Genomic DNA, 18,914 nt, shown 5'->3' with positions numbered 1-18,914 from the left:
GGTTGGGCTTGTTTGTGAGGCCCAAGCATTGGAGGAGCGTGGTCTCCGACTTGGTTTACGTCTGGGAGCTGCCTCCGAGTTGTGTATGTGAAAGAATGGGGGGTGGTACCTGCAAAGACACTCCGATGCCTAAGTCAGCGTGGGGTTAAGCAGGTTTAGAATGTATTGGAACTTAGAGATACCTGAAGAATGTCAGTGTATTTATAGTGGTGAACCAATAACCACCGTTGGAGTAGTGCCACCTTTTTAGGGTGTTAACCGTCCCTTTATCTTGGGGAGGTTAAGATATGGATACTGGAAGTGGTTAGAGAGATTTTAGGGGCAGTTACCCATCTGAATGGGTGCTTATCTGCCAGCTAACCCTCGTTCCCGACTTCTTTAGAATAGGTCGTGGTGAGTGCCGACTTCGTAAGACGAAGGTCGGCGCTGGGTGAGGCTCAATCCGTGGGATTAGACCTTTTGTCTAGACCTGGACCTTTACTATTGGGCTAAGATATGAACACATCCCATTCTCAATTTTTGTCAAAATAGAAATGAAAAAAAAGATTCAACAAATAAAAAAAAATAAAAAATTCTATTTCAATGAATTTCATACAAAACAACATACCTACCAAAAAAAAAATAACGAAAAAACCAACGCTCAGAAGTGGTCTAAGTATTCAATTTTAGCATCACCACCTCCTAACAGCAAATGCAGGTTCCATCAAATAAATTTTCCTTTCTTGTGGTGCAGCCCTCATGGTTTTCGTAGATAGAAGCGCCATTTTGAGTCAACAAAGATTTCTTTTATATTTTTGCTCTACTAACTCCTCAATTTGGGGTTTAGGATTTTTTTTCAAGTTAAAATGTGAATCAACCTCACAAAATATCATTCTAACTCTTCAGGTAAGAACTTAACGTATCACCTAGACATCTCTATTAACGTCTAAAATTGAAAAATTAACGTTGAAGTTATTTTTTCAAATGATGCATATTTTTTGAAATTTATTTTGTCAAAAATTAATGTTCGGATCTATTTTGACAAACACATAATTTTTCAAATGCCAACATGACAATTTACTCAGTATACAATAACACTGCATAATCGAAAATTTTTAATGTAATTATAAAATATTTAATAATAAATATACAAAGATTTATAATTAAGGATATGAATTTAATTGTTAATTCCTGTAGGATAACGTGTGGTCATGATTACGATTTAAATCTTATTATAATTTCAAATTTTACATATTTAATTTATTTTTTAATTTTACATAAAGTCTTGATTTTTTTTTAACTTATAAACAAGTAACTAATCTAATACTTATGTTTATATTGAGTTCTTATTTCAGAGAAATGTTAGTTTTTCACTTTTTCATTTATTTGTCTTGTATTAAATTAACAATAATTAATTTTTTATTTTTTATTAAAAGTATTGATTTTCTAATTTTTTTAATACATTTCTTTTGAATCTTTTCAATATACTATATTATTGTTATGTGGATATTTATACATTTTGTTCATTTAGTCATTCCATAAAAATATTTCAGTAAACGAAATTCATAAATACCTTTTAAGTGTCTAACTAAATATATATAATCAGTCTAATGGGTCCTCGATATTATAATTACAATCTCTACTCCGATGAATAGTAAAAAAGTTGGTGAACTATTAAAAAAAAAGATACGCGATGAATATTTTAAAAGCCAAAGAAATTGAAAGTATGAAACCATTCCATTCCAATAATGTAGGTGCTTGTAGTAGCACCTGTTATCAGCTTCAATAGGCATAGTCCCTTATCTCAGAAAAGACAATTTACAATTAGAGGCATAAGATAAGAAGAAAGCAAGACTTTAAAGGAGTTCAGCAGCAGATTTGAGAGGAGCGAGGGCTTTCTTAATTCTGTCAACAGCAGAGTTCAAGATAGGAAGGGATTCAGCGTATGATATGCGGACGCAACTATCATCTCCAAATGCACTCCCAGGCACCAATGCTACCTTTACAAACCAAAACAATTAGTTACTTTTTCATCATTTCAACATAAATAACATCTATCTCATCAAAAAGAGTTTAATTAATAATTACCAGGCCCTTATCCAGCAGATATCGACACAGGGACTCTGAATCCTCAATTCTACCAAATCCTTCCGCTTCTTTTCCATAGAAGGAGCTGAAATCAGCGAACAGATAGAATGTTCCCTGCAACATGCATATTTATATATCAAGTAAAACATACAACAGAACATATCACAATAGAATATAATTGAGTTTGCATACCTGTGGTTCTGATATTTTAATACCCTCTATTTCACTGAAGCTTTTCACCAAGAAATCTCGTCGCTTCCTAAAGGTTTTCACCATTTCAGCCACAATTTCCCCACCGGCATGGCCTAGTCCTAAGGCCGCAACTCCAGCTTTCTGAGATATGCTATTGGGTGACGAAGTCAGCTGAATTCAACAACATGCATCAGCAGCCATTTTACAGATATGCACAAATGTATAGCATATGTAATCCTCCAACTCATTCTGAATGAAACTAGAAAGTAGAAATTTCTTAAATTTCATTCACCAATGTTGAATCTTGTCAAATCTAAGAATCTATCTATATATACTAATGGATTAGAAAATATGAAATTGTGCACATACCAGGCTTTGGAGCTTTGCACATGCTGCAACAAAATGCTTTGGACCGGCAATATATCCAAGCCGCCAACCAGTCATTGCAAAGGTCTAAGGAGCACAGATTAAAAGCGTGAAAATCCAATCCCTGATCCAGCTTCCACATCACAAGTTGCAACTATACTAGTTTGAGATGTATCAAATGATAGGAATAAAACACAATTCCCTACTTGCAAGAATTAGAGGAGCAACAATATCCACTCACAACAAGTATTAACACTAGCACAATAATATTCAATAGTAGCGAAAAAATCACATAAACTAGAAATTAAAAACAAGCTAACACACTAAGATTTTTAACCTGGAAAACCTTCTCAATGAGAGAAGTAAAAACCACAAGTTACCAAGACCAGTATACAGCTTCACTATGATGAAAAATAGGGTACAAGAGAGTCACAAATTACTGCACAAAACGTGCATACAACAAGCCAAACAACCCAAGTTTCAAAGCTTACAAAACAAGAACAAAAAGATAAAAATACCACAAAACAGAGTTACTGTGCGTGGCCAATATCTCTAGCTACAGATATCTAATTGAAGATCTGAACGGTGAAATTAAAGAACCAAATGTGTAGAACATACTATCCAAATTTAAGCTCGATCCAACGGTTAACGAATCTGCAGTGACCAATTTACAGAGACAGCTTTGTCTTGTGCGAAAATGACTTTCTCTCTTCTCTTCTCTCTAGTGTTTGGTATTTCCTTACAAAATGACCTCTCTCTAACTCAACCCTAACTCACCTCAGCCACTTCAACTATTTATGGGCTTGGATACTAGTATTTGGGCTTTTTTTCCACATAGGAAGGGAGCCCAAAAACCAAACAAATCTCCCCCTCACGACTATGCGGAGGTAACCGCCAATCCGGCGATTAAGCAACAAACTTCAAACTTCCATCTTGGTAATGCCTTGGTCATCATATCAGAACCATTCTCATCAGTATGAACCTTTTCAAGTTTCAACAACTTAGCATCCAAAACATCACATATCCAATGATACCTCACATCAATATGTTTGGATTAAGAATGAAAAGTAGAGTTTTTACCAAAATGTATAGCACTTTGACTATCACAAAACAACACATACCTCTCTTGAGTAGACCCGAGTTCCTTCAAGAATTTCTTCATCCAAAGCATCTCCTTGCACACTTCGGTGATGGCAATAAACTCGACTTCGGTAGTAGACAAAGCAACACATTTTTGTAATCTTGATTGCCATGACACAGATCCACCCGCAAAGTTGATCAAGAAGCCAGAAATGGACCTTCTAGAGTCAATATCTCCTGCCATGTTTGAGTTAGTGTAACCAACTAGAATAGGCTTATCACTTCCATAACACAACTTCATGTTAGAAGTACCACGAAGATATCTCATTATCCATTTTACAGCATTCCAATACTCTCTTCCTGGGTTTGAAACAAAACGGCTAACACAACCAACATCATGAGCTATATCCGATCTTGTGCACACCATAGCATACATTAAAATACCCATGGCTGATGCATATGGAACATTTTCATGTCTTTCTTCTCTTCATCACTTGATGGACTTTGCTTGCAACTCAATTTAAAGTGTGTAGCAAGAGGAGTACTAACGCCCTTTGCTTTCTCCATTTGAAACCTGTGCAACATTGTCTCTATGTATTTCTCCTATGACAACTAAAGTTTCTTCTCCTTTCTATCACGATTCTTATACCAAGAATCTCCTTTGCTGGCCCAAGGTCCTTCATTGCAAGTTGCTTTTTCAACATATCAATCCTAGAAGCATTCTGACCAACAATAAGCATGTCATCAACATATATCAAAAGGATAATAAAATCATTACTAGCAAACTATTTAACAAATACACAATGATCAGAAATAGTCTTCTTGTAGCCTTGTTCTGCCATAACAGACTCAAACTTCTTGTACCATTGTCTTGGAGCTTGCTTCAAGCCATACAAGCTTTTCTTTAGTTTGCAAACATGATCCTCTTTGTCTTTTACCATGAAATCTTCATTTTGTTCCATATAAATTTCATCCTTAAGATCACCATGAAGGAAAGTAGTTTTCACATCCATTTGCTCTATCTCTAAATCAAGACTTGTAGCCAAACTCAAAACAGTCCTAATAGAAGATCTTCTCACAACCGGTGAAAAAATTTCATTATAGTCAACTCCCTTTTTATGCCTGTAGCCCTTGACCACCAATCTAGTCTTGTACCTTGGACACTGAGAATTTTCTTCATACTTCAACCTATAAACCCACCTATTTTGCAAAGCTTTCTTTTCTTTTGGCAACTTCACAAGCTCAAATGTTTGATTATCATACAAGAATTTCATTTCATCTTGTATTGCATCAAACCATTTCTTATTATTGTCACCTTCCATAGCTTTCGCATCACATTCAGGTTCTCCCCTATCAGTCAAGGTCACATATCCATCAGTAAATGTTACATACTCACTAGAAGGATACCTCGTTGAAGGTCGTCGCTCTCTAGTAGACCTCATAGGATAGAAACCTGGTGGATCTTTAGGTAGCTCAGGTTGATTATCAGCATCATCATCAACTGGAGCATCAATTGGATCTCCCATCTCCTGGTCATCAGGAACCAAAGGTTCATTTTGCTGCATATGCTCCTGATCTTGATTCTCTGTTTGTTCTGATGAAGGAGGCGGCTAAACTGGATCTACATCAGTCAAGTAACTGCTCTCTTGTGATTGACTCTTCTATGTCTTATCAATGTCTTCAATTGTCTGGTCTTCAACAAACTCTACATCACGGCTTCTTACAAGCTTCTTTTCAACTAGATCATAAAGGCTGTAACCAAACTCATCTTGACCATACCCAATAAAAATGCACTGTCTTGTCTTCACATCCAACTTGGACCTCTCATCCTTTGGAACATGAACAAATGCTTTGCATCCAAAGACTCTCAAGTGACCATACGAGACATCTTTACCCGACCAAACATGATCTGGAACATCATTGTCCAAAGCAATTGTAGGACTCAGATTAATCACATGAGCTGATGTAAGTAGCGCTTTACCCCAAAAGACTTTAGGTAGCTTAGCTTCAATAAGCATACACCTAACTCTTTCAATCAGTGTTCTATTCATCCTTTTTCCCAAACCATTCAACTGAGGTGTTTTAGGAGGTGTCTTTTCATGCCTAATACCTTGATGCTTGCAATATACATCAAATGGTCCACAATACTCACCACCATTATCAATGCGAATACATTTAAGCTTTTTACATGTTTGCCTCTCAACCAAAGCTTGGAATTGTTTGAACTTTTCCAAAGCTTGGTTCTTTGTTTTCAAAGCATAAGTCCAAAGCTTTCTTGAATGATCATCAATAAAAGTAATAAAGTAAATAGCTCCACTAAAAGACCGTACCTTCAAAGGACCACAAATATCGGAGTGCACCAATTTCAAGAAGTCTGATTTTCTTGAAGGTTGATGCTTCTTGAAGGATAATCTTCTTTGTTTGCTAGCCATGCAATGAGAACATTTCTCCAACTCTGCATTCTTTAAACCTGAAAGAGCATCCTTTCAAGCCAAATAGCTAAGTCATTTTTCACTAATATGACCAAGTCTTCTGTGCCACAAGCTACAAACTTCTTTACTTTCAATCGCATTCACACTACCTTTTGCAATCATGGCATGCATCACATACAAATTTGAAGTACCTTTTCTTGAGCCACCACTCAGTTGCCTTTAGTAAGCTTCCATTGTCCAAAGCCAAAAGTGTTTACAAAGCCTTCATTATCAAGCCTTTTAACTGACACCAAATTCAAGCGAACATCTGGACCGTGTCTAACGTCTTTGAGTAGTAGCTTCATTCCCATATTGGTCTCAAGACAAACATCTCCTACACCAATAACCTTTGCCAAGCCATCATTACCCATCTTAAGCACTCCAAAATTACCTAGAGTATAAGAAGTGAAGAACTCCTTCTTCGGTGTAACATGTATTGAGGCGCCACTATCAATTACCCAGCTGAACTCATCATCAGAAACAAGATTGACCTTGTACTCATAATCAACAATATCAACAGTAAGAAGATCATCTAAAATAGAAGATACACGATCATTACCACTATCATCCTTCTTTTCTTGCTTACCTTTGTTTTTCTTTTTCCAAAGATAGCAATATTTTTTAACATGACCCATTTTGTGACAGTAGTGACACTCAACATTCTTGTATCTTTCCTTGGATTTGTATGCTTTTACCTCTACCCTTTTGAACTCTACTCTGATTTCTCCCCCTGGTTTCAGTGACTAACATTTCAGAGTGCGACGAAAAATTCTGCGTCTTCCTTCTCATCTCTTCATTTAAAATGCCACCTTTAACAAGTTGCATGCTCACTTTGCCATTCAGAGCAGAATTAGTAAGAGAGATACGAAATGTCTCCCAAGAATCTGGTAGAGTATTTAGCAACCACAATCCTTGAACCTCATCTTCAAACTTTATTCCCATGCTTGACAATTGATCCAGAACCCCTTGAAATTCATTCAAGTGATCTAATACTTGTGACCCTTCCTTGTATCTCAAATTCATCAACATATTCAACAAGTACAATTTATTATTGCCAGACTTGGAAGCATATAAGGATTTAATTTAATTCCACAAAGTCCTAGCATGAGTCTCATTAGCAATGTGATTATAAATATTATCATCTACCCATTACCTAATAAAACCACAAACTTGTTGGTGTTCAAACTCCCATTCTTCATCTGTTTTATATTCTGGTTTTTGTGTAGAAAATACGGGTAAATATAAATTTTTGACAAATAACAAATCTTTCATTTTTCCCTTCCATAGATGGTAATTAGTGCCATTTAAACTTATCATCCTAGTAGAATTATTTGCCTCCATCTTTCAAGCAAGTTATAACCAAATACCCAAAATTGAGCTCTGATGCCAATTGATAGGAATAAAACACAATTTTCTACTTGCAAGAATTAGAGGAGCAACAATATCCACTCACAACAAGTATTAATACCAGCACAATAATACCCAATATCAGTAGAAAAATCACATAAACCAGAAATTAGAAACAAGTTAACACACCAGGATTTTTAACGTGGAAAACCTTCTCAATGAGAGAAGTAAAAACCACGAGTCACCAAGACCAAGATACAGCTTCACTATGATGAAAAATAGGGTACAAGAGAGTCACAAATTACTGCACAAAACGTGCATACAACAAGCCAAACAACGCAAGCTTCAAAACATACAAAACAAGAACAAGAAGATGAAAATACCACAAAAATAAAGTTACTGTGCGTGACCAATATCTCCAGTTACAGATATCGAATTAAAGATCCGAACGGTAAAATCAAAGAACAAGATATGTAGAACACACTGTCCAAATTTGAGCTCTATCCAACAGTTAACGAATCTGTAGTGACCAATTTATAGAGACAACTTTGTGTATGTGCAAAAATGACTTTCTCTCTTCTCTTCTCTCGAGTGTTTGGTGTTTTTCTTGCAAAATGACCTCTCTCTAACTCAACCCTAACTCACCTCAGCCACTTCAACTATTCATGGGTTTGGATACTAGCATTTAAACTTTTTCTCCACATAGGAAGGGAGCCCAAAAACCCAATATCAAAAGCATCAAGTTAGAAAGCAACCTTAGAAAATCCATTAACAGTTAATGTTCTATCCCACATTCATGGTAAAGAGGAAAAGCTTGTATGAGTTGCCGATTCATAAACGATGTGTTCATAAATTTCATCAGAAAGAACCTGCACAAAAGAGAGAAGATCAAAATTGAAGAAGCTAGAAGAGTTGTAGTGTGATGCTGAAAGGTGCATAGTAAATTAGTAAGGATTGTACCAAAAGTCTTGGGTAGTTTGCCACAATGCGGGCCATCTCTTGAAGTAATTTCTTGGGGTAGAAGATCCTATAGAGTTAGATGGCGAACACAGAATGAAAAGTCTGGATCTTTGAGTAAGTTTGGATTGCAGGAGTTTAGGATCTAAAAAGAAATGATTATCTATTGATGTTGAAAGAATGACAAGTATTGTATCTGCCAACTTGGCCATATCTGGGTAACTGGCCCAGTACGGAGCTGGAATAATGACCTGAAGTTAAATAATTTCACGTTTTTAATTAGGGGTAATGTTAGAAAAAAATATTAAAATTTGTTTTATTTAATATTTATAATAATTAATAAATATTAAATAAGATAAATTTTAATTATTTTTTATTAATTTTTTTATTATCAAATATTTTGGTAATTATGGTCTAAAGATTTTCAACCGTTAATTTCCGGTTTTCGCATGAATAGTGGTCAATAAATAACATATTGAAGTAAAATTAATAGTAATAGTACACCTTATCTCTAGGGGAGCAAAGTGCAAGCATAGCTTAAGCAATATTCTACTGGGCTCCATTACTAACAAGAATCTAATCGGGTGTGTAGCAGATTCCGTTCTCGTGTGCAAGCTTACGAGAAATGGCTTGGCGTAGTTGTAAGGTGCCGGCATTGAAGGTGTAGGTTGTGTGGCTTTGATGAATAGTATGAATTCCAGAGAGAGAAATGGGTGTGGGAGTTTGGAAATTAGGCTGTCCAGCTGCCAAGCGGATCACAGGAACCCAGATTGAAAAAGCGAAGCTGCATAGTCGCTAATGAGCATTGTCTTTGAAGTGCTCACTCCCTTCACATGTTAACTCAACCACATTATTTCCTTTTCCGTCATATCCTCCATTCCTCACTGCTCCTGCCTCTCCACCCACGCACCTTACTCCTAAGTCCTAACCACACCTAACCAGAAATTAAAATAAGGACTCGCATTACACGAGGATTACCTAGTATTTTTAGGGACAACAATTTTTAGTAATTTTAATCTCGTAAATATAAGGGTTAACCACCAAAAACACTCCGAAATTATTCAAATGCCGACAGAAATTTATCCGAATTTTAGTATCGACAAAAATATATTTAAATAATTTAAAAATATAACAAAAATAGCCAACAGTAAATATATTTTCAAAAAATGTCTTAGAGATTGAATTTTGATGTGATTTTTTACAAGAATAATTAAAAAAATGAGATATTATTATTCTTAAAATTTGATAATTTTTTTTAAGTATATATTTTTTGTGATTTTTTAAAAGTATTATTAGTTGTTAACAAAAAATTACAAAAAAAATATATACTCAACGAAAAATTACCAAATTTTAAGGATACTAATATCTCATTTTTTTAATCATGCTTGCAAAAAATTGTATCAAAATTCAATCTCAAATATATTTTTTGAGAAATACATATTTAATGTTAGATAATTTTGCAAAAAAACTAACATTAAATATGTATTCTCAAAAAATACATTAGAGATTGAATTTTGATGCAATTTTTTGCGAACATAATTAGAAAAATAAGAGATTATTATTCTTAAATTTTGGTTATTTTTTGTTAAGTATATATTATTTTGTAATTTTTTAAAAGTATTATTGATTGTTAACAAAAACAATTATAAAAAAATTATATACTTAACAAAAAATTACCAATTTTTATGTATAATAATATATTATTTTTATAATCATGTTTGCAAAAAATTGCATCAAAATTCAATTTCTAAGGTATTTTTTGAAAAAATATATTTACTGTTGGGTATTATTGTTCTGTTTTTAAATTATTTGAAGGCATTTTTGTCGATAGTAAAATTCGGGTATTGTCGACGTTTGAATAATTTGGGGGCGTTTTTGATGGTTAACCGTAAATATAAATATTAAATTATTTTTAATAAATAAATTTTATAAATTTATACGTATAAAATACATATGAATATATTTATTTATGTGGGTAAATTTTAATAAATATAGATATAAATTATGTATAACACTGTTCAGAATTTATAATATTTTTTATTTTTAAAATTATATTATATATTTTTATTTAGTATTTGATGATTTACCATTTATTATTTTTATTATATGATAAAATTAAAAAATATTAAATTTATTTTAGCTTAATTATATTAGAATTTGTAGATTTTATTAGAATAAATAATTTTCATCCAGACTAATTTTGTTGGTTTTTGTAAAACTAAAGACGTGATACGGCAACATTATACAAATTTGGTGTAATACATCAATATAGGATAGAATACTGTTAGAATAAGCCATAGGTGACGATTTGAGAAAGTGACAAAAAAAAATACATAAACCATAACTAGCGATTTGAAGAAAAACAAAATTTTCTCCTCAGGAAAAATACCGATTTCTTGAGAAATTTTCTGCCGTTGATCAGCGATTCGACTGTTCTTGTTCTCTCTCTCTTTCGATGACACATGGCTCCCTCCATTAAATCAGTAATCCCAAATTCTTAAATAACTTTCTGCTGTGATCATTAATCTATCTGACTTTTCTTTTTCATTCTCTCTTCCATAAAATCGTAATAACTAACAATTTTATTTAATTAAGTCGTATACAACGATTTTTATATAAACCGTTATTAATTTCATATTTATACATTATATACTTAAATTCTCATTTTCTAATATTACACATATTTAACCTTCATATTAATAATAAAATGCCCCAGATTATAGAATTATACTTTCTCACAAAAAAAATTGGAATGGGAATAAATATTTCTATACTATAAAAATATGAAAATAGATGAAAAATATTTAGGTGAGCAGGGTTTGTTAGTAGGATAATTCTACGATAAAAAAAATTGTGTAAAAAAATGAAAAAATGTATAATTTATCTTAAAAAATTAATAAAAAATAATATAGTCTTTTAGATAAATATTTAATCTATTATTTATTAAAAAAAATCATTTTTTTACTATTGTTTCTCTCAGTATGCATCTTGTCGGGATTCATTTCTTTTTCGTACAACTTTATACATACAGACAGTTAAATTGTATAAACATAACAGTTTGACAGACATGCATTTGGCGTGTCTTTTTTATTTTTTTATTTTTAAACAAAAAGCACTAAAACAACAAACAAGCCTCTCAATGCAAACTTCTATTTGAATTATCTACTATTAACGTTGTCATAATCATAGATTCAAATCTTAGATTTTTAACTCCCTAATTGGCGAGCTAATTGTTTACTTATCAAGTTTCCTCTCCATATAGGTGTGGGTCAGAGATATCATCTATACTCCAAGTCTCTAACTAATACTCGGTCAACTAAGGAATTTAATCTAACAAAAGAAATTATAGTTTTGTAAGACTTAGCCGTTTGTGAGTAGATAAAGATAATGATAGATACTTTTTCAACTTTGCATTTTATTGATATAAAAAGACTTTAAACAGGTTATCAAATAGGTAATTTTGTTGGATATGACTAGAGCGTTATGGACGTTAGAGGTATTATATACTGTTGTGATGGTGATTAACTGATCAAAATAAATTGAATGGTTTGATTTTTTTAAGGAGAGAGAAGAATATAAATCGAATTGTTTGATTTGTGTTGGGTAAATATATTTTGACTAAAAAAATTAGATTCACCAATTTTATATAAGGCACCACTCAAATAAAGATCCCAAAAATAATTTTTTTTAAAAACGCATGTGGTAAAATCTCAACCATATATTCTAAAGTCACATTTTTAACTACATAATACTTAAAACCATAACATTTTATGAGAAAAGCGTCACCTAATGGAAAAAAGTAAATTAGAAGATTAAGAGAAGTATCAAAATTAATAGATCAAAAACTAATGATTTTAACTAATGTTAATTGTAATGATACCGAATTCTTAAAATCAATACAAAATAATTTTTCTCAAAATCTTTATTTTACTATAAGTTTTATTGAAGGACTTCAAAAACCTGAAAAAACTTATATTTCACATGAAATTTCTAAAAAATGCTACCATAGAAATGATTCCCCACATCTCTACCATACGTTTAACCCACAATTAAATTCTATAGTAGATATGCTTGAAGAAATATTAGTATCCATAAATTTTCAAAGAAATAAGGAAAAAGAGGAACCTAATATAAACAAAATTAAACAAATATTAAATAAATACTTTCAGAAAGAGAATCCCAAAAAAGAAAAAATTCAAAATATAGCCAACATAACAAAACTAAAAGTAAAACCACCATTGAAATTATGAATATTGAAGAAAAATTAGAAGAAGTTACAATGCTTTTTAAACAATTAAAAATGGTTCAAAAAAATAATATTATAGAACAAGAATTTCAAATAGAAGAAGAATTAGTAAATTCTGAAAATATAGAAAATGAAGAACACATCTTAGATTATTCAAGTGATGAAAAACCAGCAATTCCAATACAAGTAAAAAATGAAGCTGAAACATCTAAGGATAATCAATCTCAATTTAAATGGAAACAGGGTTTGAAAATTATGCTTTTAAAAAGGGATTTATAAATAAAAGGAAAAACTACTAAAAGTACCTATGAAGTTTACAAACGCTGACAAAAGTACCCATAAACTAAGGAAATTAATGATGTACCCATGAAAGATGGGTTCTGAATGACAAAAGTATCAAAACCCTAATTTTTTGTTAATTTTTTAATAAAATTTTTAAACTACCCCCACCATCAACCTCAACTCACTTTTTCAATCTTCCATAACTCAACATGCACCTTTAAAATCCTTGCCATGGAGTCCAAAACTATTCCTACAACAGATGAAATGAACATTTATAGTGTGAGTTTTGGATAGTAACGCAACAGAGGATTGCACGCCAAGATTAACAAAAGAATCAATCAATATCGATGAAGAATCAGAGAAAGAATCATAAAGGAACAATTTTTAATCGTTTCAGTTGTTTTCTCCTTTTTTTTTTAAATTTGAGGACTTTCTTTGTGTGAAGACATGTGGTGAAAAAAATGGGAAAGAATTCACCATACTAAATTTATTTGCTAGGAACTGGTCGAAGTTCTCTACCACCACCACCACCATTGATTTCAGCCTGGTCTATTATAGAAGTAGTTTTAGACTCCATGACAAAGGTTTTAAAGGTGCAGGTTAGGTTATGCAAGGTTGAAAAAGTGAGTTGAGATTGAGAGTGGGGGTAGTTTGAGAATTTTATTAAAAAATGAACAAAAAATTAGGGTTTGGATACTTTTGTCATACGAAACCCATCTTCCATGGGTACATCATTAATTTCCTTAGTTTATGGGTACTTTAGTCAGCGTTCGTAAATTTTATGGGTACTTTTAGTAGTTTTTCCTAAATAAAAATTCAAAGTATACAAAAATACCATCAAAATACGTTCCTAAAATCTAGGAAATGGAAGGAGAAAAAATGCTCGATTTAGACTATAAAAAGAATGAAAAAGAAATTTTCGAGAACTGGTTGAACTCCTTCTTATTAGAAGCCTTTACTAATCCAAAACTTAGTGAATTGTCTGGAGGAGATATCTGGAATTATATAGGATTTCATACTAAAGGAACTGTAAGAGATTATATGACATCAATAGAAAACCAAATAATACAAGAATTAGCAACAAAAATAACAGTTTACGATAAGATATTACATATAATGATGATTCTATATAAAGAATTTTTTGGAAAAAATATTATAGATCATAGACAAGAAGTCTATGATAAAGAATATCAAGAAGCAAAAAACCATTTAGCTAATATTCAAATATATGATTTATGTAATGTGGAATCTTACATATGTGAATATAGAATACATTATTATAAATTAAAAGAAGAAGATAAAAACCATTATCTTAGTATGTATATAACAAAACTTCCATACCCTGCTAATGAATTTATAATGGAAAGATTTATAAGAGAAATAAATAGAGGAACAATTGAAAATAATTTTGGAGGAGCAACATCTGCAATAAAAGAGGAAATAAAAGAACGTTGTATGCAAGAAGCAACTCAAAAAAGATTTGAAAATATAATTAGAATTTGCTGTCAAGATAACGAAGAAATACCTCAAAAATATGGTCTTAATAAAAATTTTCAAAGAAAAAGAAAATATCAATTTAGAAAAAGAAAATACTATCCAAATTGAAAAAAAAAAGAGGTATTTTAGAAAAAGAAGTAACAATAAAAATAAAAAACAAAAAATGACTATTGCCCAAATAAAAAAGAAAATTGTAAGTGTTGGTACTGCCAAGAAGAAGGACATTATGCAAATGAATGTCCAAAAAAGAAGGATAAAAAAGACCTTACCAAACAAATAGAAATTGCTAAGTCTTGTTTCATGGAACCATTAGAAGAATCAGATGATAATTTAGACTATATTTTTGAATATGTTTCAGAAACAGACTCAGAGACTGAGCAATAATGCCATATTTATTACTATAAAAATAACAGAAAAGTTTATAAATACTTTCATAGATACTGGAGCAACACAATGCTTTGCTAGTACAAATATAAAACTTGATTGGAAAAAATTAAAGAAACCATTAAGAGTTAGAATAGCTGACAAATCAATACATAATATTGACCAAAAAGCAGAAATGGCTGAAATATTTATTCAAAATTATAGGTTCATTGTTCCATCCATATATATGTTAGATTCTGGGATGGATTTTATCATAAGAAATAACTTCTTAAAGCTATATCATCCATTCATTCAAGAATTAACATATATAGTTTTAAAAGCTCCACACGATTCTTCAATAAATAAAAAATCAAAACGTATAAAGATACCAACTACTACTATAGATAAGATTTTAAAATTTAAAATATTTTCTATATTAGAAACATGTTATTTAAATTTATGTTTTCAGATAAATATCCCAAAAAATAATCTTGAAATAAAAATAGAAGAACTTTTGGATGAAACTTGCGTTGAAAATCCTTTAGATGTTAAAAATACAAATAAAGAATTAGTAAGCATCAAATTAAAAGATCCTACAAAAGAAATAAATGTTCCAAATAAAATTTCTTATTCAGCAAGAGATAGAGAAGAGTTCTCATTAGAATGTAAAGATCTTTTGGAAAAAGAAATTATAAGACTAAGCAAAAGTCCTCATGCGGATCCAGCCTTTTATGTCGAAAACAATAATGAAATTAAAAGGGGAAAACGAAGAATGGTAATTAATTATAAGAAAATGAATGAAGCAACTGTTGGTGATGCTCATAAACTTTTAAGAAAAGATTCTATTTTGGAAAAAATCAAAGGAGCAACTTGGTTTTCATCTCTTGATGCAAAATCAGGATATTGGCAACTTCGTTTAGACGAAGAAACAAAGAAATTAACTGCTTTTACTTGCCCAACAAAAGAATCAACAAGTGTGTTGCTCTATGAATGGAATATTTTACCATTCGGATTAAAACAAGCCCCAGGTATCTATCAAAGATTTATGGAAGAAAATCTAAAAGAGTTAAATGAATTTATTCTAGTTTACATTGATGATATATTAATTTTTACAAAACAAGATAAAGAAGATCATCTTCAAAAATTATTAATAGTTTTAGAAAGATGTAAAGAAAAAGGATTAGTTCTTAGCAAAAAGAAAGCAAAAATAGCAAGACAAGAAATAGAGTTTCTTGGGTTAATTTTATCCACTCAAGGAAAGCTAAAACTTCAACCAAATATTTTAGAAAAGGTAAATTTATTTCCTAATAAAATAGAAGATAGAAAACAATTACAAAAATTTTTAGGGTGTATAAATTATATTTCTGATCAAGGATTTTTAAAAAATATAACAGAATACACTAAAAACTTATTTCCAAAAATAAGTACTAAAAAAGAATGGAAATGGGAAGAAAAAAGATAGTATGCAAATTCAAAGAATCAAAGAATTATGTGAAAAGCTTCCAAAACTTTATATTCCAGTAGAAAATGACTACTTAATAGTAGAAACATATGCTTCAGACATAACCTGGTCAGGATGTCTAAAAGCTAAGAAAGCTATAAAAAGTTTGAAACAAGAAAAAGAATAACTAGATTCTAAATATTCCCCAAAGGAATTACTTTGCAGGTATATTTCAGGGACTTTTACTCCAACAGAACAGAGATATACTACTCATGAAAAGGAAACTCTAGCAGCAATTAAATCTCTTAAAAAAATGGAAAATTGATTTACTACCCAAAGAATTTACATTAAGGACAGATTCAAGTTACCTAACAGGTTTCATTTGATACAATTTAAAAGTTGATTATAATCATGGGAGATTGGTAAGATGGCAATTATTTTTGTTACAATGTCCAATAAAAATTGAATATATTAAGGGTGACAAAAATATTATTGCAGATACATTGACAAGAGAATGGAATTTGTCTACAACGCATTAAATCAAGAAATTCAAAAATATCAACAAGAACTCGAAGAATGCAAGCATTATCTGCAAATAAGGGCACAGATCCAATCCCTCAAGAAAGCCATTGAAGAAATGAAATCAACACAACAAACAAAACCATCAGAGTTCAGCCAGCTAAGCATGGTGGACAAACCAGGTGAAGAAAAAATTTCAGAAAATAAAATAATTGCTGAAATTATTAAAAAATCCACACAAGATAAAAAATATTAGAGTAAAGGACATTTTTGTCCCTGACCTTTTTTTTTGCGGACATTTTCGTTCTCAAGCAATGAAAAATACATTAAAGCCCCTGACCGTTGAAAAATGTGGACATTTGTGTCCCTTCGTTGATTTACTCCGTTTCCACTCAACGGAAAAGGCTAAGGTGGCACAGTTGGCACTGAGGTGGCACGTAACGGAGGCCACGTGGTATTGGGGCAAAAAGTTATAGGACATATAAGTCCCTGGAGACGAAAACGACGCCGTTTCGTCTCCTCCCCCAATCTTTGAAATTCGTCTTCCCTCACCCTTGGTCTGCACAGTGACGGCGCAGTGGGTGTAGTGGGGAGTTGTGGCAGAAAGGAAATTCCTCCTTCCATGGCATCTGAAAGGGTATCATCCAGCTGGAGAAGAGGGGGAGGTCCGGTGGCCTCGAGCTCGCGTCCTAAGGAGAAAGACAACAAACATGGCGTCTCACCAAAGTGCTTCTGTGGAGAAAACGCAGTCCTTTTCATGTCGAAGACCCGAAGCAATCCGGATAGATTGTTTCTGGGCTGTCCCTTTTACAAGGTATGAAAACGAAATGTGATGCACGTTTGGTTGAAGATTTGTTAGGGTTACTAATTTTTAGGGTTTGAATTATGTGGGTTGATTTGCTGCAGGCAAGACAACCGTATTGCAAATTTTTTGTGTGGCTTGATGAGCACGTTGCTGGACTTGGATTGACAGCAACAAAGTATATGGGAGAGAAAGAATCTGTAGATGTAGAAGATTATCACAGGCAGCAGGAAATGAAAATGAGGATAAGTTGCTTGGAGAAGAGGATATTAGCTCTAGAGATGAAAAGAAAGCCAATAAAATGGTGTATCTGTGTCATTGTCATTGTGTTAATTTTTGTTGTTCTAAGTTGTAAGAGTTGACAAATGAATCAAAAAGTGTGTAATATTATTGCAGCAATTATAGGTGAATTCAGTGTTATTTATATGATTGATGATTGTATTGCCCTGTACTTGTTGTGTAAGATATGGAGGAAATTAAAATTGATTCCCTAATACATAACATACCATTGCATTAGTCATCCAAAAAAGTTGTTTAGTTAACATCCATGTTTATCTGACCCATAAAGGGTGTTCAAAAAGTATGGGACAGAAACCTAAATTGTTTGTACAACTTGTCAACAACCATTACATAGACAAAAAGTTATCACAAAAAGCACCTAATGACAGTAGTCTTCATTTTTTCGAGTCCTTTGTTTTTGGAGAATGTGGCAAACTTTGGGGTCGAGCTTTTTGATTTGGAGCTGTAGATGGGATGGTTGGTGGAGTTGGCTGTTGTGTAGTAGTGTTGATTGTGGATGCAGCGACTGGAGCCGGCGGCCTGAAGATCTTCTGCTTTGGTCTAAACCTGGACTGTTGTGGGCGAGATGTGTCATTGGCTTTCGCTGGAGGTTTAAATGGACGGCCTATAGTTGGGGTTGGTGGCCTGGTTTGAGTAGTTGTTGGCCCTGGAGGTGAAATGATAAGTGTGGATCTTGTCACCCTTGTTGGAGCTTGTGGCATAGGTGGATTGCTTGTGGCAGGTGATTCCACAATAGTGGGGTTTAGGGAGTTGACTGGTTGGCTGCTGGATGCATCCTGCAAATATGCATGTAAGATGTGAACAGAGTAGTATTAGGAAGACACATTAGTCCCTAAGCTTAGCAGTACTAATACAGAATAGTCCCTAGGCATATCAGTAATCAGACATGGTAGTCCTTAGCTATTTCTATACTAAGACAGATTAATCCCTAACATTAGTAGTACTAATACTAAGACAGAGTAATCACTATAGGGTTCTTACCTC

At 32.4% G+C, this 18,914-nt stretch overlaps 1 protein-coding gene across 1 annotated transcript; it reads right to left on the bottom strand.

The window, feature by feature from the left end:
• Positions 1–1,697: 1,697 nt before the first annotated feature.
• Positions 1,698–17,587, bottom strand: LOC112771274 (bifunctional aspartate aminotransferase and glutamate/aspartate-prephenate aminotransferase). The gene is given in 10 exon segments (XM_029297457.2): positions 1,698–1,979; positions 2,068–2,181; positions 2,260–2,430; positions 2,629–2,712; positions 8,279–8,392; positions 8,484–8,545; positions 8,548–8,731; positions 8,985–9,244; positions 9,247–9,307; positions 17,246–17,587. Coding segments are annotated over 10 exon segments (1,536 nt in total). The 3' UTR covers positions 1,698–1,835.
• Positions 17,588–18,914: the final 1,327 nt, after the last annotated feature.

Source organism: Arachis hypogaea, chromosome 3 (genome assembly GCF_003086295.3).
Source record: "Arachis hypogaea cultivar Tifrunner chromosome 3, arahy.Tifrunner.gnm2.J5K5, whole genome shotgun sequence".
Lineage (NCBI taxonomy): Eukaryota > Viridiplantae > Streptophyta > Magnoliopsida > Fabales > Fabaceae > Arachis > Arachis hypogaea.
Note: the sequence above shows the minus strand (reverse complement) of the source record. Positions and strands in the feature narration are given on the sequence as shown.